Source organism: Passer montanus, unplaced genomic scaffold (assembly GCF_014805655.1).
Source record: "Passer montanus isolate IOZ18808 unplaced genomic scaffold, ASM1480565v1 scaffold5, whole genome shotgun sequence".
Taxonomy (NCBI): Eukaryota; Metazoa; Chordata; class Aves; order Passeriformes; family Passeridae; genus Passer; species Passer montanus.
The window spans coordinates 2,558,894-2,585,564 of NW_024369929.1; the positions used below are offsets into that span (position 1 = coordinate 2,558,894).

Here is a 26,671-nt window from a genome sequence, read left to right on the forward strand (position 1 = left end):
GGAGGCAAATTGGCTCTCTGGCTGCGTTTGCCTATTTAAAGCCTCTAATGAATACTGCAGTACAGAATGGTTGTTACTTCTAGGACTGTAAGTATTTTTGATCTCTGAGTAACATTTCCAAGTTGCCAGTGATATTTTCTTTTCCTAAGAAACCTGAAAAGCAGGGGGTAATTATTTAACTTCTAGTGACAGACACTGGTTGAAGTGGGATAGCCAGGAATTAATTTTGAAAGACAGGTTCCTTAATACACAGAGAAATAACCACAGTGGCCTTGCCAAAAACAAGGCTAATGTGTGAACCTAATGCAATATTGGCACTGACATTTCCTGACAAAACGCTGTTCTGTGATATGCCTTTTCCTGTGGCTCTCCCCTTCATGTCACTTCTGGTTAACCAGAAAAGGTATATTAACATTATTTTCACCTTCTGGAATGACCAGTTCATGTGTCCACTCTGCTGCCTCCATGTTTGAAGTCGAGTGTAATATTTCCCAATATTTCTCCCTTTTTGTACTGCTGATCTTGTTTCACCCCAGGAATTGGAGCCTGTGTCTCTCAGCCTGTGTTCTTGTCTCTTTTCATGTTTGCCAGCTTTCGCCACCGCTGTTTTTATGCACCTGGCTAAGCCTAAAACATTTTTACCCCATGTCTGCCATCTCTACCTATGCCTACAAAAATACTTCTACTAGCAGAGACAAGTATCTTTTTGCAGAATCAAATCAACTGAGTGACCACATATTCTTGAAAGAACTATGTGCATCTATTCACCTGCAGGGATTAAGAAAATCATGCTGAAGTTATAGGAATAACTGCTTGTACTGGGAGTGGGGAGTGCTTGCTTTTTTCTGCAGTGTTTAACGTCAATTCTCCATGCTGTTGAGGTGAAACAGTCATCTCAAGTGATCCAACTGAAGATCTGCAAATACTTTTAAACTATATTTCTCCTTTGTTACAAGTGTAACACCTGGACTGTATAATTGGAGTTTTCACTACTCGGGCTGGGAGAAGCTTTGATTTCCTCTCCCTGAGCTGGGTGTGGCAGGCCTGTTCGGGTTATCTGAGCATGATAATGAGTCAGCCTCAGAGCAGAGCTTGTGTCTCATTCTTGTAGCATTTATTGCTTGTGCCAGACGTCATTTAGGCTTCTCCCAGCTCAGATACCCCTGAACTCTGAGCACGACTTGCAGGAAGCAGGCTGGCCCCACCTGCACACTGTAGGGATCGCGGTTTGCTGTGTACGAGCCCAGTTCTCGCTCCGGGGCAGGGAGTGCCCGGCTTGGCGGGTCGGGGGCGTTCGAGGAGCGGGCCCTGTGCCGGGCAGCCGAGCCTCGGCTGCTGTGCTCTGCCCCGAGAGCCCCAGCGCTGGGGCAGCCCAAAGCACGGGCTGCAAACAACCACGGGCTGCAAACAACCACCTGCTGCCCCGGGAACGCCATGGGGAGGGCTGGGGACAGGCGTACGGGGCCGCATCTGCAAGGTGCGCGGCCAGCGGGCAGGTGGAGAAGGGGGGCTGGGGAGTGAGGGCTGAGCCCCGACCCCTGCAGCCCAGGGCGCTGCTCCCGGCGTCACCGCAACCTCGGCATCCCCCGGGCGTCCGGCGGGGCACGGGTGCGGAGGGAGAGGCTGCTCCTGCCCTACCCTTGCCCACCCCGTCCCTGTCCCCGTCCTGCGCCGGGCGCGGCCGGGTGAGTCAGCGCCGTGCCGGGGGGGCGCCGGGGCGGGAAGGACCCGCCCGGCCCTACAAAACCCCGCCCGGGCTGCCGCGGGCCCCAGCTGCTGCCAGAGCCGCCAGAGCCGCCGCCAGAGCCGCCCTGCCCGCCCCAGCCAGGTGAGCCCTCGGCGGCAGCGCAGCGGCAGCGGGGCTGCGGGCGGGGGTCGCGCTGCGGGAGCCGCCGCCGCTGCTGCGGGAGCGAAGCGGGCTCTGAGCCGGCAGGATGCGGAGCGGGGCGGTGGCTGCGGCGGCCGCCGCCCTCCCGCTCCCGGCTCCGCTTCCTCCGGCCCTGCCCGCCTGTTACTTTTCTGTGCTCGGTTCCGCGTTGGGACAGTGGGGCCTCGGGCGAAGTAGCCCTCGGGGAGCTTCGTGCGCCCCGCAGCAACTCTGGGTGTGGCGACAGCGCTCAGGAAAGAGGAACCGGTCCCAAAGTTCGCCAAACTTTCCCAGATAGTAATTTCTGCTCGTCGTTAAGGTATACAAAGGCTCGGCTGGGTTGACCATGTTACTGTAAGTTCGCTTCTCGGTGCGGAAGCTTGCCGAGAAGCTGTGCCGGCCAGCCAGGCTGCTGGAGGCGGTGTTCATTCAGCTGGAGCGAGGCTGGAATTGCTCCCGCGGGCACGGCGGAGCCCCGAGCCCGCCAGGGACAGCGGCCCCTTTGCCTTCTCGCCCAGGGTGCGGCCGCGGCTGCCGGGGCCGCTGGCACGGGCGGCAGGGCAGGGCAGGGCAGTGCCGGGTGGGCCCCGCTGCCCGGGCGTTGCCCGAGCGCTCCCCGCGGAGCCCCGCGCTCCTCCCTGCCCGCACGGCCAGGCTTGGGCGGGGCTCTGCCTCCCACCCTGCCAGCGAGCAGAACTGCGGGGATCCTGCTGCTGCCTTTGGACTGAGTCAGCTCGGACACCACTTCCCCCTCGAGGGAGGAGGGGAGGTAGGGCAGAGGAATGTTGCCAGGTATTTGAACTGAAAGAGAAGTGAAATGATTTCAGCAAAGTCATGCACAAGTGGGTTGTGTGCTTATACGTGGCAGCTTTACTTCTGTTTAACATCAGTTCTTATGTTCATGTTCAAATGCTATAGCTGCACAGAGGTGCATACCCCAATGGACAGGTCAAGAGTGAAAGACCCCTGGAACCAGTGTGCCCTTGAGTGATTCATCCCTGTGTGTGCCTTCTGCTGCTAGAGCTGGTATTGATGAACACCCCTAGAGGGTAGAGTTTCCATTGGCCAATATCTGGTGTAGTTTGCCTTGATGAACCAAAAAAACCCCAAATCCGAAGAGGTGTTCTTGTACAGTCTCAAAAGTGAGAATAACTTGAGTTTGAAGAAACAAAAGTCCTTAATTTTGTTTGTGCATGGTATCTTCCTGGAATGGAACTTCCTGAGTCATTAGCAATGCCTGTGCAAGAAAATGGTTCAAGTATGTTTGTGGCAGAGCAGTTTAATGGGTTTTGAAATGCTTTTCTTTAAAGAAGATGATTTTTTTCCCTCCAAATAGTGGCTTTAAATGATGTGCTAACCCTTATTGGGTGATTTGGGGAGGTGCAGCATGGCCTATTTGTACTCCTGCTTAGACTGTATATGAATGAATGATTTTGAGCCCTTGTTTCATTTGCAGCAGATGCTGCAGGTCTTCCTCAAGGAGATGCAACCTGGCCTATTTGTACTCCTGCTTAGCACTGTATATGAATGAATGATTTTGAGCCCTTGTTTCATTTGCAGCAGATGCTGCAGGTCTTCCTCACTGTCCTTCATCTCTGTTAGCAGGCTTGCCCTAGTTTTTGGACACAAATGTGTTCCAAGTGGAAGAGTTTCCATTCTCTCATTCCGGGGATGCCGTTTTCTTGGCTCAGATGTCTGGGAACACCCTTTGCTCATATCTCTGCCTGGTATAATGAGTGCTTCTTAAAATGCTAATTCTGCTTATTGAGCAATGCAGTTGTTTGTGCATACCTGAAATTTTCCATGGAACACAGCGGGGTTTTCCATAATGTGTGTGAGCTGGCCCTGGAAATCAGGATATGGGGCTGCTTTTAAACTCACATTCTTCCCTTACCAAAGAGTTTCAGGGATAAGTTGGTGAATAGAGACTGGGCCAGTATAATAAGAGACCTGTAAACCAGTGTTTCTGGAAGGGCTGAGGTCAAAACATGCCATCTGTTTTAGCAGAATAACATGATTGGGGATTGTGTAATGTGCATTTAGAAATTGGTTGTAGAAACTTGCCTTAAGGTATTGAAGTATTAGTTTACAGCTGGAAGGTAAAACTTGATTCCTTTCCAGTGTAAGGAAGAACAGGCTAGTGCAAGTATTTTCTCTTTACGTGTTCAAACCCATCCAGAACCTGTCAAAACTACATCAGATAAAATCAGTCCATCAGAGAACAGTGAGAGTCTGTTCTCAAATACGACTGCTTTACAGGGCAGGGTGTGACAACAGCTCTGTTTGTTCTCTGGGTAAAAAATCCTTCTCTGCAAAGATTCTTGCAAAAACTCCCTTTTTTTTTTTTTCTTTTTCCAGCTTGCTGTTGATGGGCAGTCAGTTGCTATAGCATTGTTGTGCTCTGGTGATATGAACCTGGAGTTCCAGCTTTATGTGAGGGTGTGTTAGTTCTGTTCCTGGACTCTGATCAAGTGTTTTGTTCCAACAAACCTGATCCCATGTGGTTTTTAATTGATTTAGAAACAGTAGTCTTGCAAAAAGCTGTTCAGTGATTTTGGGTTTTTTTTTCATGTGAAAGGTTATGCTGCAGTTGCTTTGCTTCAGCTCTCACTGGTGTTTTCTTTGTGACAAGAAAGACTAAAGGACTTCAGTTGCTCATCTTTGGTAATAGTTGAAATACTGTCAGAGTACAAAGGTCTCACAGGATCTTCATTTTATGGAGTGTAAACATTAGGAATTTCATAACTCAGATGTATATATATCAATCCCCTCTACCCAGCATGGTTTGTAATGCCAACAGCAGGTAACAGCTTATTACAACTTCTGCAGCCTCTCTTTAAAGGCCTGGGTTGGATTTTACCCCTGAAAAAATTTATTCTCATATATATCAGTGCATGACTGTCATTTTATTCTGTCTTATTTTTCTTCCCCTGGAATCTTATTTTTTGTTGAAGTAAAGTTGCTTTTGTTACTTAAACCTAGATTGTTTCAGGAGATGTAAGATTCTTTTTCTGTGTTCCAAGTGAGGAAATGTGAGATAACAGCAGTTACACTACAAATGTACTGTGATTTTGCTGCTGTGTTTTATTCTTGTAGCACTAGCTGGTTTTGCCCACAGATTTCTTTGCTTTTCTCCTTACAGGAGCTAAAACAAACAAAGAAAACAACAATAAGGACAAAACACTTTTTCCTATAGTTTTAACCAGACCACCATTATCAAGAAACTATTTCAAACCTTTCTAGTTCTGCAGGCTCTGAATTGTTCATTGAGTGGAGATTGGTTTCTCTGGGAAATTGGCCTTTCAAACCTTTCTAGTTCTCCAAGCTCTGAATTGTTCATTGAGTGGAGAGGAGATTGGTTTCTCTGGGAAATTGGCCTGGGTGGCTGGTCCTGAGGAAAGCCCATCCTATCAGAAGAGTGACTGATGGAGGATTAAAAGCCAGCTGAAAACCAGCTGAAAGGGCACAGGCAGGACTGGCTGCACAATAGCTGGGAGTTGTCTGGGGGGCACGGAGCCAAGGAGCTGGCCTGGGGGGCCGGTGACAGTGTGCAATGACGGGCGTGGCACCCAGCTGAAAGCAGGGCTTTTGCTATCAGGCTCACGTAGCAGTTAGTGGAATGTCTCTGGTTTTGAGGTGCTGCTGCCCTTTCTCCTGTACTCTTCTAACCCAGCTCTGTTTGATAATGCTCCCTGCAGCTGGACTGTAAAAGTCCTGGGAAAAAAGCTTTCATTTTAACAGCAAATAATGCTTGCTGCAGGTGCCATCCTGGGTGACTGGGTAGCAGTGTAAGTAGCCATGTCTGTCCTTTCTCTAGAGAAATTTGAGAGCAGGGGTTTGGGAATGCATCAAGCCTTTTAAATATTGGCCCTGGCTTACAACCTTTGGAAAAGCTTTCCTTAGCCAAGAGACCCTTTCACTAAAACAGTAATAGAGTTCTGGCAAGCTCCCTGACCAGGATCCAGAGTTTAAAAGAGGCAAAGTATTGCAACATAAGTTGATCACATCAATGTTTATTTCTGCCAGGTATATAATCCATCTCAGGGTTGGGATTTTCCCTGCTTTTTTTGCATATACAAGGAGGATGTTGTTCAGGTCCTGGCAATGGAGCGTTGATATTAACCTGCCATAATGGCTCTTCTTTTTGGAGCTACCATTTTAAGGTAGTCCCTACTACCTCATCTCTGATAATCGTGTTACTCAGTGGTGTTTGTTCTGGAGAGCTACAATAAAACCACAAGATCCAGCATCCAGGGTTAAAGATTAAATGGGGTTATGATTTTGTGAAATGCCTGCAGGAAAAGAAATAATTTCACTCATTTCCTGAGTACTTGAGGAATTGGGGGTGTGATTTAAATGCTACTACTTGTTGCTGTTCTTTGGCTTTGAGCTGGACCAAGCAATAATGTTTCTGGATAATTTTCCTGGTACTGAGTTGTCAGCTTAGGCAACTCTGTTTCTGAGGCAGAGATTTCTCAAATCCCTGTCTGAGTATGTAAAATGCAGCAGAAATGCTTGTTTAGGGAATTTTCTATTGTACAATGGAATGAAGACCTCTTGTTGTTGCATTATTAACGGTGGTGTGGCTTGGAAACTCTTAAATCTTCTTTCCTGCTTGGTATTAGCAGATCCTTTGGGCTGTGTCACTTGAAGTGCTGCAGTTCTTCAAGACTGGTGGGACACACTGATGTAACTGTAAATATATTTAAATCTACTTTGTCTTTTTTCTTCTCTTCCTCCAGCATTCTTTCAACATGTCCACTGTTCACGAAATTTTAAGCAAGCTCAGCCTTGAAGGAGATGTAAGTATTGCTTATGTCTAAGCAATAAAAGTTTGTTTTACTTAAATGTCTCATCTTGTTCCTTTTACAGGACTCTGCAGCAACAATTGCACTGAGCTGTACAGTTTACAAGATTCCACACATCCCTTAAACTTTTATTGGCTAAAAACCTCATCAGCAATGACCAGTTTTCATCCACAAGCCAGCTGTAAACCATAGGACAGTTACATGATTTAATGAGAGTTCTTTTAACTGGCCAGCAACACAGTATCCTCCTGCTGGCCTTATCAAAGAGATCACAGGGCAAACAATGGCTGCTTTGCATCTGTGTCCCTCTTTCTTCCAAAGGAACAAGTCACTTAAGGATGAGAACAGAAGATGGAAATATGTTCAGTTTTGCTGATACCCTCTGAATTTATTTTTTTTCCCCCCAGTTAAAAATGGAGAACCTTATGAGAACAAAAATATTGGGGATCTAATTCCTGTGATGGTTATCACCAAAACCAAACTAGCTCTTGAAAAAAATTATTTTCTCCAACTTATTTTCTCCTTTTCTATTTTAGTTTTGATTGTGTATTTTCCACCACATCTGCACTTGGTTTATAGATTTATTGAAATACCAGAAAGCCACAGTCTTTGTTTGATTTCTTGAGTTGCAGTTAGATGGTAGATTACCAATGTGGTATCAGCATATCATGCCATGGGTTTGTGGTTCTGTTATTGTTGCTGAAGAGGAAGTGAATCCTATCCATGCATTATTTCATCACATTCCTAATGAAATTGCTACACATATAAATCTTACAGCTGGTAGCTGCGGGTCTGAGCTTGGTACAAGCAAATGTTTTGCCAATTTTTGGTACTTGTTGCGAAATTAATAATACCAGACTATGTTTGTGGAAGAGCTGTTGCAAAGAACTGGCCAGTGCACTGTAGGTAAGTCGTAAAACTGGTTTTGTAGTGCAAAAACAGTCAAGTCTTCAGCTTTCATGGTTGTGTGTTTCAATGGAGAATTACTTTTGGAATAATAATTAAGCAATCTCTTCTCAAGGGCAGAAATGCTTCTTCCTTGATTCTTGCAAGTAGTTGCAAAAGTCAGATTTGAATACTGTTCCATGGCAGCATTTCCATCAGAAATCTGCTGCAGAGTGTCAGAAGACTCAGGCAGCTGCTTGGTGCTCTAAGTTGGAAGCCAGAATTACTGAGTAGCTGGCCTGTGTAGCTCTGCAACATTAGACCAGCTCCTCTGAGCAATGATTTAGCAAATTAACTGACATTAAACACAGTAGTTGGGCCAGCAATTCTTCTCTTAAAATTTTAACCTTGAGGGTATAGAATGGTTCTGGCTGAACCCCAGAGCTGCCCTGTGCTCTCATCAGTGGTACAGCAGCTGATTTGAGTGAAGGTGAAGGACCTGATTGTCTCAGCCTTCCTTCCTTCCTTCCTTCCTTCCTTCCTTCCTTCCTTCCTTCCTTCCTTCCCTTTCCTTCCCTTTCCTTCCCTTTCCTTCCCTTTCCTTCCTTTCCTAAGGATGAAGTTGAGCTGAGGTTGGTCTGTGCTCCCAGTTTCTGGATCTCTCCACAAGAGTACAGAAAGATTCTTTCCTTCCTTCCTTGAAAGGATGAAGTTGAGCTGAGGTTGGTCTGTGCTCCCAGTTTCTGGATCTCTCCACAAGAGTACAGAAAGATTCTCAGGATACGCAGATGAAGAGATTGTGAAAAGGTTCTGGTGTTTTTAGGTTAAATTAAGCCTCTGCAGCTGTTAGTGATACTTGCTTCTCCTTCATGTTTCCTAATAGGATTAAATTTCTCAGGCTCAGAGGAAGCAGGTGAAGGACCTCTGAAGCACACTAAATGCGTAGGGAGAAAACCAATTTCTCTGCTTTAGTTTGGCCCAGACAGGTGGTGCAGTTGCACATTATCTGGACTTTTGCTGCCACATTGTGAAGAATTTTATACTGAACTAAATGGAAAGTCAGTTTTGTCTGAAAACTCAGAGTACTAGTACTCTGGTACAGTAGTGTACCAGAGTAATTAAATAGCTTGGAATTTAAATTACTGCTTTTCATAGACAATCACCCTGATGAGACCTGTCAGAGAAACTCAGTCTGACTTGGTGCATGCCTTGAGTGGAGAGACAGAGGAAAAATGGGCACCAAATTGCAAATATGCTGTGCATTTTGTTAGTGTGTGCTACCATCTTTACAGTAAACTACTCCATCCAAATTACTCAGAAAATTCTTGGAGCTGGGTGGGAGGAGAGGTGCTGAGCTCACCAGGTGACCTGTTGCAGATGAAGCAGAGTGTAGGTCAGTGAGCAGTGCCCCAGGATGGGGGATGCCTGGCTCAGGAATCTTTCAGGCACACAGATTTCTCTGAGGCAGCATTGCATGTCTCCATTTACTGTTTCCATTGCCACTAAAAGCAAAGGCTGTGTTTTGTGGTGTGGCTCTGGGCCAAACTGGGGCCACTTTGCTGGGCTGAACTGATGGTAAGAGACAAAAGAAAATGATTCAGTTTACTGGTGCTTTTTTGACTTCCCATCTCCACAGCATAAAACAGACTGTCTCCAGAAGGCACGGGGGCAGCTGCCAGAGGAATCTGTACAGAACAGCATGACCTCTACAGGGATAGAGTCAAAATCAGTCAGAAACCATGGAACTTTACTTCAAAGTGCTCCTCTTAAAAATTTGCATGTAAAAAAATTTTCCAGGCATATTAGGATAGCTTAGTTCTGTTCATGAACCCAGCTTCCTTTTGGAGTTAGAGATGGAAACAAAAGTTTCTGGGGATCTTTTCCAAGAAAGCTTAGTTGTTCCTTCACTTAGGAAATGGCTGTGGCAATTTCAGGTGCTAGTAGCTCTACCTCTCTGCCAGAGGTTTAGGTTTCTAAATTGAACTCAGCAGAGTGGGATTTGTGAATATTACCCAGCTGCTTCTATGAAAAGCTGTGGTTTAATTTAACCTTCCCCTGGGAGGTGATAACAAGCTGTTAGCTCACACTGAAGCAGCTGAGAAGAGTTCAGTCTCTGTTCTGGTCACCCTCTTTTTGCAGCTATAATCCTCAGGAGAGGACCATGATAAACAGCTGATAAAATCTGGTAACTTGGAAAATGTTGCATCTGTTTACTAAGTGAGCTTACCTGCAAATCCTTGTGCTCTTAGCAGTGGTAATTTGAAATGTCATTTGGTTTTGCAAGCCTCATGCTGCTTAAAGCAAGGATCTGGAGGCCAAGAATAAAAATATTAATAATAACTTCTGCTTTCTAGAACTATGGCCTTAAATTGATTTTTTTTTTGGTGTTATCTTTAAAGTTCATGAGACAGTGCACAAAACTGTCCTGACTTTATCATTGTTTATCTTCCATTTCCTTCTTTTTTCTTTATTATTTGTAGCCTGTAATAAAAAGTAAAATATTGAATTCAAATCTAAACTACTGTAGACTTTACCTTTCTTGAAATTAGCTTCCTGTAGTCATTTTCCTTCAGAAAATTCCAGATTTTAGAATATTGAAGTTTAGTAAGTAAACTTGGAAGGTGTTGGGTTTTTGCTGCAATAAATATAATATCTCTTTGTATATATTCTGTGTTATAATAAACACTGCTGTGAGTGGATTTCTGGGCAATACACGTGAGGAGAAGAGATATCAGTGGCTCTTGGGAGAATTCCATTTTCACAGATACCTGATGGTGGTCCTTGCATTTAAACACTGGGCTAAGTACCAGGTAACCATGTGTTTTATTCATTGCACAACTGAACTCTGAAGGGTTTTTTGTACTTGTTGTTCTTTTCCTTCCAGCATTCTCTCCCTCCAAGTGCATATGCCACAGTGAAGGCCTACTCCAACTTCGATGCTGACCGGGACGCTGCGGCCCTGGAGACGGCCATCAAGACCAAAGGTGAGCACTGGGGCTGGGGCTGCCACCCTGGGGCAAGGTAGAAGGCTGGCTTGCAAGAACCAGAACAAGACAGGGTCTCACCACCACCATTTTGATATCTTTACTCAAGGATACGTACTTTAGGAGGTGTTGGAGTCCTTGAAATCTTGACCAAGTTAGATTTTGAACCCTGTAAGTGCATGCTTTGAATATGCTTTTGAGTTTGTAGCCATGAGTTGTTGAGATTATCACTTTTTTCCTCTTGACTCATCAGTATTTCAAATTCTTCTTCTTTTCTGCCACTTGAGAATGAAGTGTCAGCTCCTTTGGGAGTGGGCTCTGAATCATGGATTTCTACTGCATTATTGGATTGGACATTTCTTCCTTTCAGCTCTCCAGACACCATAGGAGTGGTTTGAACATTTTTATCCTGGGTTTTTTAACTAAATAATCATTTATCTTGTATTAATTTGGGGTCAAAGAAGGTCCTAAAAACTAGTTTTTGAAATGAGTTTGTGGTATTTCAGGGGCAGGGCAATGTGAACTTCTCAGAGCTGGGATATTAAATAGGCTTCCCTGTGGTATATTGAAAGCATCAGGAGAGCAGGGAGTGTGAAGTGCAGCTCTGAAGCAATGCCTTGGTGGCACTCCTGGGGCTGTGATGCTGCCCTGTCCTGGGACAGGGAGTGCCATGCTTTCCACACTTGCTCCAGGCCAGAGGAGCAGCAGCTGGGCGTAGCTGGAACCAGCAACTCTTTTGCCTGCATGTCAGAAAGAAATTTAAAAGCCAAACAATTTCTCATCAGAAAGAAATGCTAAGTCTTCCGTCAGTGCCAGCAAAGCATGTGTTTGACTTGCTATAAAATGTAAAATATATCCCCTCCATAACAAGCACAAGGCTTTCTTTCACAAGATTTCTTAATTTAACTAGAGAAATTCCTTATTAAAGAGGGTTCAGTTCTGATTTTGAATTATTTATGGTTTGTTTTGGGTGTTGTTTTTTTTTTTTTAATTCCCTGATGTGAGTTATATATATATCATCAGATTTGGCAGCAGATGCTTTGTATATATGTAGAGTTTTGTCTAGACTTTATAATTTTTTGCAGCTCTGATTATAGGGCAAATCTAGACATTTCAAATACACCATGAGACTCTCAGGGTAGGTACAAACTCACACGTCTGAACTCTCAAGCTGCTAATTATTGCAAAAGGAAGTTGCAATCTCCCGGGCAGTACAAAAGCTTTTCCAGTCAGGAAAGTCAAGCTCATGTTGTCTTTCCACTTTCTCCCAGCAAATTAAGCAGTGCAGTTAAGTTACATGGAAACATTTCAGTAGATGATTTTCAAATCTCTGAGGGAATAATAAGGAACTTACTCATGGACCTGCATGTTTGTAGGCTTGAGCTTCTCTCTGCTTATTAGTTTGTTATCCTGAACTTATTCTGGGATGGTGGCTTTAAAGAAAAATCTCTTTATGATTTTGATACCAGATTTCCACCCTAAAGAATCTCACAATGGAAGTATTCTTGTGGGAAATTAAGTATTGAGAACGTTATGACCCTTCTTCCAGGTACTGTTTCCTTGCACTTTGAGTGCTTTGGAACAGGATATTTTCATCTGTTAATTCAGCAGATTTGATTAAATGTGAGCTCTCTAAAATATATGTAGGGTTTTCCTCAAATGAATATTCCAACTCATCCAGACAAGAACTGGTTTTTATGAACAGTGATGTAAAGAGCTATCTGCAAGAACAAGTTTTAAAATAATTCTGGGAAATATCTAAGTAGTTTTTGAACTAAAAATATAACACCTATAATGAACAGACTGTCTACATCCACAGCAGCTACCATTTTCCTAGGAAGTATCACCATTTCTGTAGCAATTAGTTTGCATTGGATGTGGGAAGTAGAAATAAGCAATGTAAGTTATCAGAGTGATGCAGAGGAATATGACTTGTTCATGTTAAAACAGTGAGTAAGATAAGTTGTAAATATATTGTAAATAAGTTGTAAATATATGCAAGCTGGTTTGTGGTTGAAAATCTTAAAAAAAAACCAAACCAGGCATGTAAAACCCTTTTGGGGGGCTTTACTCTCTACAGGATAAAGGACACCTGGTATCTGAACCCTTGGGCTTTCTTGGTGTTGAAAATGGAGGTCTGTACATGCTGTAATGGGCCTGTATTTCACACTCACCAAAGCAGTCTTTCCAGTATCTTGGAAATTGCAGCAGTGCCTTGGAAGTGATATCTAGTGGAGTCTTATCTCTGGCAATACCTTGTATAAACAGTGCCTGAAGTCTGGTGTTTGCCATCAGGGCAGGCCAGGTTGGGAGAGTTACCATAAAAATAATTATATGGTGATTATTATATGGTAATGGAAACTCCCAGAATTACAGTAATGAATCTCCATTTTAGTGATTCTTGTGTAAAATGGCTAAACCTTATTTTACTGCCTGAACAACAGCTGTGTATTTGGTTTAGAGAAAAGAACTAGAGCAGTGTGTGACTGTTCTGCTCTATGTAATATCTAAATATTTCAGCATTCATTCACACTCTTCAGATTAATCCCTCAGAGGTTGCTAAGCCATCTGTTCATCTGTGGAGACCTCTGGAAAATATTGTGATGTGTTTATTTGGGCTTAGATCTACCTGCAACAACTATACTGCACAAATACATTGTCCAGCCCTTTTGCAGGGCTTTGAGTGGAGCTGAATTAAATGCAGGGGGTTTTTACATATCCACCAGCCTAGGAAGGGAAATGTGCAAAAATGTCTCCAGGTCATATAAAACCTTGTAGTTAGCAGTTGTTCAACCTAGAGGTTGCATAATGCAAATAACTTGTTACAGTTCTGGCTTGTTCCTTTTGGGATAAATGCTATAGGTGTGTTTCATTTTTTTGCTTTTTAGTGTTTCTGCAGCAATTTAATGCCTTGGCATGTCCTTTGTAAGGGTTGGCTTTTTGCTGCATAGGACAAGAAGCTGTTTAATTTCTGTATAATGCTCTACTGTGCTCTGTGTATAGATTAGCTGATGTGCATGAACCCAAGCAGAAGAAACTATCTGGAAGAGCATAACAGAGCTTATGTTAGATTTCCTGTTATTTTTTTTCTTGTAGCAAAGACAACTGCTGAACTGCCTCTCCTGTTTCAGAATTGTTTCCTGGCATTGACACTTTGTGTGTCTCGAGTACTTGTTAAATAATTTTGTCAGTCTAGGTTGTGAATATTTGTTATTTGCAGCCTTTATTGAGGTCTCATGGGATAATTTTTTATTCCATGGCTGGCAGAATTCAGGCACAGGCTTGTTGTAGGAAAGGGCTTAGAACGTAGATCTGTAATAAATTCATTTTACCCAGAAACTGCTAAAACAATGATGACATGTAAACCAGTCAGCTCAATCTTAGAGAAAGATCTTCTGTTTATGTAGTATATCCAATATGCCCATAACCTGATAGAGTTTTTAAGACTATGAAGTAAAAGTTTTTAGAAGATATCTGTTGGTTTGCTGGTGAAAGAGGGCAGTGTCTGAAATCCACCAAACTGCGTCAGTCACATATTCCTAATATTAAAACTGTCACTAAAGAAATATCTCATTGCAATGTGGTTTGGGTTTGGTGAACCCTTGCTAAGCAAAATAGCAGAGCTGAAATTATGGTCTTGTTTTATCTAAATTTTTCCCTCTGACCCCATTCTTTTTCATTTCCTCATTTTTGCTGACTGAGCTCCAACACTGATCTTACCAATGCCACCACACATTGCCTCTTTCACAAGGAAAGCTGTTATTAAGCAGAATTTTTCTTTCCATTCCCCATTGATAGAAATACAGGGATAAAACCTGCCTAGCCAGAATAAATTTGAAAATAAAGTCTGTTTCATTGCCTTGAAACTTTCAGAGACTTTAGCAAACAGCAAAGTGTTGGAGCTGCTGTCCTGCTCTGCCCCACCTCAGCAGCAGTGAGTCGCTCTGTTTCATTGCCTTGAAACTTTCAGGGACTTTAGCAAACAGCAAAGGAAAGTGTTGGAGCTGCTGTCCTGCTCTGCCCCACCTCAGCAGCAGTGAGTCAGCATCCTGTGTGTGCAGCATGATTCCCCAGTGTGAATGAAGTACAAGCCTTTACTTTCCACTGAATGCCAGAGCAATGAGTTAACTTCATATTTCCATGGCATGTGTACTAGAAACTTGGATGCAGTCAGTCAATTGTGGGCTTCTAATCTGTAGCAATTGTGGTACTACTTGAAAATGTCATTTGCTTTTTTGAATGCCAAGAATTGTTTAAATTCAGAATTTATTAAAAAGACATTGCCTTGTACTGTGGGCCTGCAACAGCTGAAAGGCTCAATGTCTGTGTGTGGCCATTTCTGGACAGGGAGAATTTGTTTTCTTTTATAATGTGGGAACACTTTAAAATGTGCAGGAGTAGATTATGGCTGAAATGTGCAGTCAGCCTGTTTTCAAGTCAGAGTTTGTAACTTGGACACATTATGCTTTCCAGGACCTTATGATATCATTTGCAGGCCAAGCTTGTGTGAATAAGAGCACTGATGTAGGTCTGCCTCAGCACAAGCTAAGGACACGAGGCTACCAAATGGAGTATTTCATCATGAAAAATGTGGTGAAGAAAGAGAGAGAATTTTTGGATTAGACTTATAATTTTAGACTCTTGCAGGTTTTTTTGCCAGATTCCTACTTTATATGATTTATTTTTATAATATCAGTTGCAGTTCTTTGTTTCAGGTTACTTTGGGTAATAGGGAAAATAAATGTAGCTGGATTCTGGCAGGGATCTGAGTCCTGCTAGGAGCTACTGATCCAGTCCTTACTTTCTGGGGTTTTTTATCAAGAAATCATCTTTTACACTGATGTGTGTGCAAGAAGTGATTCATAATACTTTCATTAAACAAAGAGAGCTCAAGTGAAGACCTGGGCTTGTTCTGACCTCTAGATTAGAGCCACCTGTTTGCTTCAAAAGCTGGCAGTTGCACTGAAGTGCATGGATTTGGAATGGTTCCCTTGAAACCTTTGCTGATGTGTAGTTCACTTACTTAAAAGATAAGTTGGGAGTTTGAGCATCCACATCCTCTAGGTGTGTCAGTTACAGCTCAGCATGGATCTTCCAGTGATTTCAAAAGGAGGAGCACATACTTAATTCTTCTAGTGTCAAAAATCCCTTCTGTCTTTTGAACCTCTGAAATGTACTGAATTAAATATACTTGTTTATTTTCCTGTTTTCATGTTTGGAGTGATGGATTAAATGACTTAAATAGAAAGCATAACTGCTTTATTAAGAAGTCTTCATTGAAAAAAAAACTCCACTAAAATGGCAGGACAGGCTTTAGTAAGTGCAAATTTTAAAGTCTGTGTTTCTGAGCAGCTTTTTGCAGAATTCTGAGTGCTTGAAAAGTAGTGCACAGACACATAAGTCAAGCACAAGACAGTGGCAAAGCTGGTCACAAACTAGACTTTGAGATGTGTCCTAAGATCTGCATCCCATCAGCAGTCTGGGCTCTAATTGGTGGCTTTTTCCCACAGCCAGAGCAGGATAAACATTAACTAATGAAAGCTGCTGAGCTCTGCTCCAGACAGCACATGGGCTGTGTTGGGAGTGTTGGGGAACATCCTGATACAAGAACAGGGACAAGAAAGCTTCTCTAACTCTCTGTCTTGTGTCTTTGTAGGTGTGGATGAGGTCACCATCATCAACATCCTGACAAACCGCAGCAATGAACAGAGGCAGGACATTGCTTTTGCCTATCAGAGGAGAACCAAAAAGGTAGTAAAATATGAAGGAATAGTCATTATTGAATATTTTTCTTGTGGACAATTAGATTTTTCAGGGTTTGTCTTTTCACTGAAATTGAAGATGCATCTACTTTGTCCATGCTGTCACAGTTTGGGACTGGTAGAACTTTGAAATATGTTGCATATGCACAGTTGGGACTTAAGTCTGTTGGAGATGGTGGTTTCCTAGCACCTTCAGAAATCACATTGGGACCCACAGGATTCCCTGGTGAAATGTGCTAAAAATACTGAGGAGTCACTGGCATGAAGTGCCTCCATTTGAAGGAAAAAATGAAAGAGATCCTTTAGGGGATTGGTTTGTTTTGGTTTTTTTACTTTTGTTTGGTTTATATTTTTTAGGTGGTGTTGGATTTTTTGTTTATTTTTTTAAGACAACTCAGCATAAAGGAAGTGTTCTGTTTCTTCTCACACAGCTAGCTTAGCTGAAAAAGGACTGCAGTCAGTTGTGCTATGAGCACTGCAGCTGTGGGATAGTGATGTAATGAGTTGAACTGTCATTAAAAATTATCCTGGCAGAAATACCTTAGGTACTGATCTATTGATGGAGAGAAATCTGTAAGATGTATGCAGAATTCTGCAAAATGAGTCTTGCTGTCTGGGAGGCAAGATATCTCTTTTGAAGTTTTGAGAATCTTATCATATTTGAAGTTTTGTGCCAGTGAAAAAGAGGAAACTTTATATAGAGTTCAGATGATGATGAACGTATCTCTTCCAGGTTTGCCAGACCCCAAATGGTAGTCCTCAAGTAGCATCCCAGAATACTCATGTGAGCCCAAACGTAAATGTAGAATTAAATTTTGGGAGTCACCAGCTTTTCTGCATGACTGATAGAGGCACATGCAGAGGCACAGCCAGGTTGGACACGTGCATGTGTGCACATGCCTGCACCTCCTGCTCTGGGGACACTGGGACAATCTGCACATAAATGGACCCCAGTCATGAAGTGTGTCACTTAAAGCTTTGTTAAATGTTCTGCATGACCACAAAAATGCACAGTCAAAAAAATCTGCAACTTTTTTCATGTTTCTCTCTCACTTTTTTCCCTTGCTGCGACCCAAGAACAAGTGAATTTATCAGAAGTTTAACAAGTACCAAAGAATAAAACAGTCGTATAAACAATGGAAATGTGCAGTAGAAACCACTCAGATATACATGAGAGGAGGAAGTGGGATATGAAAAGACACGTAGGTATATCTTCTAGGGACAGTGTCTGATGGTTTTCTTTGCAAGCAGTTGTGCAGATTTTGTTGGCAATGTGTTGTGCTGTACTAGGCTGCTTGCTTTGTGTGTTGCAGGATCTATCAAGAGATCATAATTTTAAATGTCACATAGTCTAGCTCTCTTTTAACTCCTTTGGGATGAGCAGTGTCTGATGGAAACTCTTGGTTTAGGTTGGAAGGGACTGTAGGTGCCCAAGATGGACACTTCCACTACATCAGGTTGCTCAAAGCCCCATCTTGGGGGCCTTTTAAACATTTTCAGGGATAAGTCAGCCACAACTTCTCTAAGCAATTTGTTCCTTAAAATTTACTACAGAGACATGTGCTCTTTCCTGTGGCAGTTCTGAAGAACCTGTTTTCACCCAAATAAAGGCTGGAACATTGTATCCCACATGGAGTGCTTATACTAAAATGTTTCTAGGTCTAAAGCAGCCAGATGCCCCAAACTCCCCCTTGCCTCCCTTGGTCAATCCATGCAGTGGGTGCACACAGTATTAGCATAAATTAGTGCCCTGGATTGAGTGGGTGACTCTGGAAATTAACTAAAGGCCTGGGCTCATTATCTTTCTGGCACAAACTTCTCTGCAATGCAGCTGAGGTCACTTTCTCTACCCCCTTTTCTCCTGCCTCTCCAGCTCAGTGATTGTTAGTGAGAAACCAGCGACTGAAATGCAGCAATTCCCTTCTGAATGCTACAGATTTGACTTCAGCTTAGGGAATCCATGGATCTGTGTGAACCCCAGACTTGATCCTGGGGATTTCAGCTTTGTAACCTACACTGCAGGGAGGCTGATACTAGCATAATTCAGGTTGCATCTGAAACCCATACAAGGAAATGGGCTCTGACTGGTGCAGATTTGCATCCTCTGCAGTGAACATCCCTGGCTGGTTTTTTTCTTAGGGCTGACTGGCAATTAACAAGAGGGATTTAGGCCATAAGCTTCTGATAGTTTCCTAGAAGACAGGCATAATTTTTCAATGCTCAGGGATGATTTTTTATCTCCTCAGATATCTGGCTGGGAGCTGGGCCTTATGGTGGAGTAAGTGTGCAGTCAATTTTCCAGTGTCTTAGCTAGTAAAGGGCTGGGATAAGAGGAAAACCACATTTAATACAGTGCTGCTGGGAAAACTGTGGGAGTATGATGGAGAAGCAGTGACCACAGTGAGTCAAACCCAGATCCATCTGTGCTTATTAGCTCCAGCAAAGCATCACTGCTTCAGGACTGGAGTGAAGCTGTTCAGATGTGTCTGCACTGTGCTTTCTAGCACTTGTGCATTTCTTCTTATTTTCAGAGGATTAGAAAAAAAATTCCTTTGCCCTAATTTCTTTCTTAGGCTTTCACAGCCAGAAAGCTCTTTATGTTTCTGTTTTCTTGTCAGTTGTGTAAGAAACACTGCTGCAGGCTTGGAGACTTAGAGCCCTGCAGGTTAAATTCTCTGAAGATCAGAAATGAGCTTTAATTTCTTTTCTTCCATCATCCCATCTATTTTACAGGAGCTTTCTGCAGCACTCAAGTCTGCACTCTCAGGTCATTTGGAGGCAGTGATCTTGGGCTTGCTGAAGACACCAGCACAGTATGATGCCTCTGAATTGAAAGCTTCCATGAAGGTAAATAAGCTTTGAAATTTAACATTGTTGATCTGATGTAACTGTTTTGGGAAAGAACACGGACTTCATATCCAGGGTCATGATTTTCAAACTGATTTTTTTTTTTAATGCTACCATTTAAATATCCAGCTGCAAGGTATCCAAAATGAGAGAAATCATGGAACTGTGTGGTTTTAAAACGCTTAATCAAATCCTCTCTTTAAGGAAAAATTGATTCTTGTCAGTTCAGGAGTAACAGCCTGGCTGCTTTGCTGACTGCTCTTACAAACAATGTACAGGTTTCTAGTATGAGAAACCTTTAAGAGAGCAGCTGTTAGCAGGAGCCATCAGATCCTCTGCTGCCATTTATAGGCTTAAACAGTAATTTCCAGTTATTGGGTCATATCATTGATGTGGAAAGAACATCCTGTACCAGAGCTGCTCTGTGTAGAAGATAAAGAAGATGGGGCATCAAAAGCAGTCTCTGCAGAAAGAAATAACTGCTCTGTAGGTCACTGAAACAAGACTTGAGAGTTGCTCATGCCAGTACAGTCACCTTTGTAAGCAAACTAAGGTTGAGAAATTGTAGTTATGATTACCTAATCATCACTTACATTCGGGATGTTCTTGTTCAAGTTAGTTGTTTTGGGGTTTTTTTTAATAATTAAAAACAAGTACTAAGTTATGTCTGAAATTTAGAATGTATCAGTAACACCAATTAATTAACTTCTCCAGATGATTAAAAAGGAGTTAATGAACAAATAAGGAAACAAAACCACCACATAAATACACACACTACCCTGACCCCCCTAAAAAACCTCCTTAAATCCCCAAAGCCAAAAAACCAACCCACTATGGAAATGGTAACTCTTCAACTGTGGGCCAAATGCTTGTTTGAGTAATCAGATGCTGCCCTCTCCTGGTCTGAGTACAGCCTGTCCATAACTTATTGTGACTCAGACTAGTCTGGGCTTTGGGATTAAAGACCAAGCAATTTCCTCAGAGTAGTCCCAAATGCAGAATATTCTATGCTCTCCATGGGTTGCTTTTCCCAGCTCCCAGGGAGTTCCCTGACCTGAATTAGCAAAACCTCTCAATGCTCTGAATTTGCCTGAGCTTAAGTTTGGCTGGATACATAGAGCATTACAAGTTATGACTTTGGCATCAGAGTTGAGGAAAGCAAAGTTATCACAAAGGAGTTAATTCTTTTTCTGTTACACATTCTTGAAAATATTTCAAAAATATTTAGAAAATTAAATATGTTCCTAGTCTTCATTTTATAATTTTTTCCCCAGATGCTTATTAGAGCCATTGTGTGGAAAGCTCTTCTAGTTCTCTTAACTTTAAGCCATGTTAATAAAATTACTTGGGTTTACTCCTCTTTTTGTTTTCTTTTTTTTTTCTTTTTTTATATTTAGAAAATTATATATGTTCCTAGTTTTCATTTTTTTCCCCAGATGCTTTTTTTTTTTTGGTTTGTCCCACTTTCTTGCCCCTTCAAGGGATACATTTTACCCAAAGTGTACTTTGCCTCATAATTGCCTCTGTTTTCCACATGATCAAGACTCTGCAGCATGAGACATTTTCCCAGGATGTTACTTCTCTTGAAATCCTGTGAAAACTATGCCCATTTTTGCCACCTGCAAAATGACATTCTGTTACAGATGGGCTTAACAAACAGCATCCTAACAGGAGGATAAGACTGGAGTTTCTTCCCATGTTCCCAGTGAATAAAAAATCATACAGGTCATGATAAACAGACCTTCTCCAGTTCTGCTGGTGAAGAGGCCACTGTTAGACACGCACAGAAAATGCACATTGCCCACAGAGAGCATCTACAGGATCTCTAAGCCACTAGAATATTCCATCTGTTTTTCTCAGGAGCAGTTGGTAAAAAATATCCCTAAACTGTTAGAGTGGGGGAGAGGAGATGTCTGTAAAATGTTTTTAAACCATTTAAACATTCCTGTTCATTGCTAGCTCCTAAGTGAGACCCGTTTGTGTTGCAGGGGCTGGGAACTGATGAAGACACACTCATTGAAATCATCTGCTCCCGAACAAACCAGGAGCTCAGTGAAATCAACAGAGTCTACAGGGAAAGTGAGTTTACTTTGCAAGTTTCCATGTACTATGTCTCCTACACTAAATTACTTGGATAAATTCCCCTCAGTGTGAATTTCATTATTAGAAAGCAAACTCAAGTCTGCTTTGGTTCTCTGCTGTTTTGTACTGGTGTTCTGGACATTTGTGTGATTTATATAGTTGCATCTTGTTGCTTGGTAGCAAACAGACTGTAGGCTATTTGCTACTAATACAAGTTGGCTCTAAACGAAGTTTTTTGTAAGCTTTCCACGAGAGACTGATTGCATGGAACTCATGACTAGCTGGTAGCAGTGCTGAGTTTGATGTAGGGAAGCGTGGGCTTTTCATTGTCCTCCACACCTGACTTAGAGTGTAGCTGTTCATGTGCATAAAACACAGTAATTAGCAGCCCTTTTTCTTGCAAAGGAGTATTTGTGAGACACCCCTTTGCCTCAAAAGAGCTCTTTGTTTTTTAGTGTACAAGACAGAGCTGGAAAAGGACATCATATCAGACACGTCTGGTGACTTCCGCAAGCTAATGGTTGCCCTGGCCAAGGTAGGGCTGTTCAAAGTTTCCCACTTGCTGGCTAACGTGCCTGAGGGGTGGCTGCCAGTGAAACAATTGGGTTTCTGATGCACTCTTAAATTTCTCTGTGTTTTCACTGACCTTTGGGGGGGAAAAATATTCAAACGTTAAAGGGCAAAGTATTTTAACAGAAGTGCAGCATTCACAGCATTAGCTTCATAATGGGGGTGGAGTATGCATTTAGCAAATTCAGGTTAAAAAAAGAAAAAAAAAACCTGAATATATGTATAGCAAACTGCTTGCTTTCTATGAAACTTTCTAAAATGCTGATATCTTGTTTGAAGGGCAAAAGGTGTGAAGATACCTCTGTGATTGATTACGAGCTGATTGACCAAGATGCCAGGGTAAGTGCTGGTAGTGACCATGAAATATCTCCAGTTGGTCAGGCTTTGGGGCATATTGGACATAAACATACTGAAAGTGGAGAGCATTTGTGAAGTAGGTGTGTGTATTTCAGATTGCCCTGCACAGTGATGTTTGCATGGTGTCAGTGAATCTGCCACTTGCAATCCTGATGCCTTCAGGTATCAATTTTCACAGAGTACTTACCCACTATACAGAAGCTTTCTGATATTTCATTTAGATACATGGAGAGAGCCTTTAACAAAAGGAAATACATCCATTGCAGTGAACTTAGTGGCTGTTAGTGCTTGTTTGTTACATCTGCATCTGTCAAGAGCAGTTCTGCTGAGGTAAACAGAGCTAAATACAGAGTAAAGCTGTAGCCAGAGGTGAATACAAAGCAATTAGTCTTAGTGTCAGATTTAGGTCCTTAAGTGTTGTCCTGGTCACCTGCCCAACCACTGTCCTTGTGTGTTTCTCCCACAGACAGAGTTCCAGTAGTGCTTGTTTTTCCAATAAGGAAATTGTATACATCTGCCATGGCTTCTTGTGCAACTCCTGATTTTTTGTGATTTTCTTTCTAACCCCAGGACCTCTATGATGCTGGTGTGAAGAGAAAGGGAACTGATGTCCCCAAGTGGATCAACATTATGACTGAAAGAAGTGTTCCCCACCTGCAGAAAGGTACTATTCAAGAAACAGACTATTTTTTTTTCCTGTAAGAGAAAGTTATAACAAAATGGTAATGATTTTGTCCCAGGTACAATTGAAATGATTGTGAATAGCACTCAAAAACATAGGAGATGTCATAAATCTTAATTCATGTCCAAGGTGTTTATTTTTAAAGAAAATCTAGTTATTTCTGTGGGTGTGTTGATCTCACATTTTAAGTATGTACAGCTCTTTTTTACATAGGTGTAACAATGCTCAATTATATGTCACATACACTGAAAACAAAGATGTTGCAAACCTAGAAAATATGGATGCAGGATACCTTGAGAAGTCCTTTAGCTTTTACCTCTGTGCCAGGGTAGCTTGGCTGTATCATGTGGTTAAATCTGCCAGTGAAGACCCAAAAGCAGCTCTGATACTGTAAAGCAGCACATGGGAAAAGCCATTTGAAGACTTTCAAAGTCTTTCAGTCTTTAAATCACTGTTGTTTCAAAAAATACCAGTACAGGATTAAGATGGTATTTTCCCAGATTATGGAGATGTTCAAGAAAAGCAAAAAGGTCACAGCATGGGACCTTTACAAACTTCTGCTTGTATTTAAGATGAGATTCTCAGAAGGACTTGCATGGATATTTATTAATCATGTGTCTCTACATTCTTGTGTCTGTGTTCATGCTGTGGTTGGTTATTTCTGCCAGTTCTTGGTCTGGTTTTGATTTCACCTGCTTTCTTTTCTGTGCCAGTGTTTGACAGGTACAAGAGCTACAGCCCATATGATATGTTGGAGAGCATCAAGAAGGAGGTTAAGGGAGATTTGGAGAATGCCTTTCTTAATCTTGGTAAGTTTCCCTGAAGTAAAGACTGTCTTTATGCAGGATCTTTCAGGGCTCTTGCAATGTATCATGATAAAGGTAGGACCTAGATTCACCCTGCTGGGTGAGAAATTAGCTGGACATACTGGTGTTGTTGGATCCACTGGTGTATTTTAGAATATTGCAGATATTGAAAAGCAGCTTATTTTTGCCCTCTGCAAGATATAAACTTTGCTTTCCAATTAAAATGAAAATGCATGTGTGTTGTGATCTGCTGTTAGTTCCACTTTTATTTGATGGACAGGCTTAATGTTTGTTTCCCCAGGCAAACAAAAAGGTTGAAATTATTCAGTACCCACATAGGCTGGAGAGAAAACAGCATGTGTGAGAGAGAAGACAGGCAGGCAGTGAGGGGTGGTAGGGGCTAATCAAAGAGCTGATTTGGCTCTGAATTCTCTGAAATAGGGAGGCAGGGTGTGAGGCTGATACTGTGCCATGAGGTGAAGATGACAAGGATGTCACTGTGTTTAAGAGGGAATTCTTTAAGGGGAAAATCCATTTCAGGCTGAGGGTGAACTGAGAGCTGTGTAGTGCAAATGGAGTATAAACAGAGCTCAGCCTTGAAAAGGAGGCTTCTCATGGATGAGTATACAAGGAGTGTTTCCAGAGGAGAGATTTCTAGAAGTGGAACCATGAACTGGGAGCTGTGGAGGAGGGCTGGCATTCTGAAATGATGCAATTCTGAAATTATGCCATTTTCATGGAAGGAAACCCTTCCTAAGAATGTGAGCATCTGTGGTTCAGTCACAAGCTAAACCAAATGACTTCTGAGTAGTGAGTCAGGTAAAAATATTTTCTCTGTGTCCACTTTTTGGAGGAACTTTTGCTGAAAACCTTATTTTGACTACTTATCATAGCTTTAAAAATGGCTGCAATATTCCGTGTCCTGTGTATGGGCAGGATATTTAACTATTCTCTCTCTTTTCAGTCCAGTGCATTCAGAACAAGCAGCTGTATTTTGCAGACAGACTGTATGATTCCATGAAGGTAGGAAAGACTGTTTTTTCTTTCTACTATTTTTTTTTTGTTGTCATTGTTAGAACTTCTGTTCGTATGAAATGTGACTGGCATGTGAATAAATTAACAATTACCTAATATTGTTCAAAAGCTTTCTTTAACCCTTATGAGCCTGGATTATCTATTCAGATTCCTCTGATATAGGGAAATGTAGGAAAGGGTCTCTTCATTAGATCAGTTGATTATAATTAGCAAAGTTAGACACACATTTTGCATGTAGCCAAGAGCTGATAGCAGAAAAAGCTGTTTATTGAATACTAAAATAAGATATTAACTCAAAACATTTTGTGAAGAAAAAGGATGTGAGAAAAATACCTGGTGACAGGCATTAGGTGATTCCAGGAAGACCTGGTGCTAAGCTAAATTTGTGACTGCAAGTTGGTTACACCCTGCTGATGAGAAAGGTACATTCATACTCAAATTCTTGGATCATAATAATGACCTTTGTTAGAAGATTTAATTAATTGTGTCTTTTATTGCTCATCTTGGTTGCCTGTAGTTTGCTGTCCTACCATTAATTAATGGTACCATTTCAGCTATTGCAGCTCTAAATGTGTGTCTGCTTGTAGGGCAAGGGAACCCGGGACAAGGTCCTGATCAGGATTATGGTATCCCGCTGTGAGGTTGACATGCTGAAAATCAAGAGTGAATTCAAGAGGAAATACGGAAAATCTCTCTATTATTTCATCCAGGCAAGTTTTTAATCTTTGGTTTTATATCATGGGCCTTTGCAGCAGTCTTCATTGGATTTGTGGTACCACTAGTATTCATGGGAGGTGTGTTAGAGGCCACAGAGAGAATATTGATTTATTTATGTACTATGGGAAAACCCATCTTTATCTTCAGTCTACAGCTGATACAGTTCCTGTCAGCCACTTGACAGTATAAGTGGGCTTTGTGCAATCAGCTGATGTGTTCTGAAGGAAAATTCTGTTCACTAATCCCTATCCTCAGATCACAAGAAGAGACAATTGTTCTGTGATTGCTGAATGAAAACACAGCATCTAAATTGCTACTCCCTTTCATTTCAGTGCTCAAAGAGAAGGCTCTTTAGCTAGTGACTTTTGTCCATTTCTGTGATTAGACAGGAGCTACAGGTGCTAGGTTTTGTCTAACTTGGGGCATAGGTGAAGAGCTTGTGCATTTGTTTCAAAGCTAATCTTCACCCTCACAAGAGCATGTGCTACATTATTCCTTGTGTAGAGGAAGCTGAGTCAAAATCTTAACCCAGAATCTTTTCCTGAAGGTGTCAATTGTAGATTATTAGCAATTTTTTAATAGTGCCCATGGTTTATGATTTTTGCAGTCATCAGTGAGACAGAGCAGAATCAAGTCCTTCAGCTTTCCTTGGTTGTGCTACTCTTTTTCATACCCAAGTTTCTCTCTTCTTGGCCTTGCATTTATATTGCGAGAATGATTAAATAATTTGACTTCACACATAAGTAAAACTCAGTCAAGATAGTCTCCTCCAGGCTGAGAAGGCTTCAGTGTGAATCATAGGCTGTCCCACAGGTTTAGAATATAATTCATATGCTTTCACATTTTGTGGTTGTTTCCTAATATGTATTTTGTATTTTTCTTCCCTTGCTTTACAGCAAGACACAAAAGGGGATTACCAGAGGGCACTGCTGAACCTGTGTGGTGGAGAGGACTGAAAACTGTGATGGAAGAAACCCAAGTCCAGAGAAATGCCTTTTATGCTCTTCATTTTACTGTAATCCTAGAAAACCTGAATTTCCTAGCTACCCTTGACTTGCCCTTTCCCTGCCAGAGCCCTGCTGCAGTTTGCTCCCCTGCGCTGTGCATGCCCCTCTTGGCAGCTGTGCTTGGCTCTGCCAAAGGTCCTAACAGTGTATAGCCAGAGACACTAACCCTCCAGGGAGACACGGGCTCACACGTGCTTGTGAAAAGCTCTGCCTCTCTGTGCAATGTTTCTAATAAAACAAATAAAATGGTGTTTTACTTTAA

General features: G+C 42.1%; 1 protein-coding gene across 2 annotated transcripts; it reads left to right on the plus strand.

Moving 5' to 3' along the window:
• Positions 1 to 1,749: 1,749 nt before the first annotated feature.
• Positions 1,750 to 26,671, plus strand: ANXA2 (annexin A2). 2 transcript variants are annotated; one of them, XM_039723389.1, is made up of 13 exons: positions 1,750 to 1,828; positions 6,610 to 6,669; positions 10,445 to 10,544; positions 16,201 to 16,295; positions 19,040 to 19,153; positions 21,142 to 21,232; positions 21,691 to 21,770; positions 22,085 to 22,144; positions 22,733 to 22,826; positions 23,558 to 23,653; positions 24,615 to 24,673; positions 25,273 to 25,395; positions 26,299 to 26,671. In XM_039723389.1, exons 2-13 carry the CDS (start codon positions 6,622 to 6,624, stop codon positions 26,356 to 26,358), a joined length of 1,020 nt encoding a protein of 339 aa, XP_039579323.1. In that variant the 5' UTR covers positions 1,750 to 1,828; positions 6,610 to 6,621; the 3' UTR covers positions 26,359 to 26,671. The 2 variants fall into 2 exon arrangements, with proteins under 2 accessions (XP_039579323.1, XP_039579322.1); XM_039723388.1 differs by lacking the exon at positions 1,750 to 1,828 and adding an exon at positions 2,031 to 2,186.

Bases quoted from the DNA above. Each gene is read 5' to 3' on its own strand.
- ANXA2 (XM_039723389.1), top strand. From the start codon at position 6,622: ATGTCCACTGTTCACGAAATTTTAAGCAAGCTCAGCCTTGAAGGAGAT. The intron at 22,827-23,557 runs GTACTATTCAAG...TTTCTGTGCCAG, and splicing joins TGTTCCCCACCTGCAGAAAG to TGTTTGACAGGTACAAGAGC. The intron at 25,396-26,298 runs GCAAGTTTTTAA...CTTGCTTTACAG, and splicing joins CTCTCTATTATTTCATCCAG to CAAGACACAAAAGGGGATTA.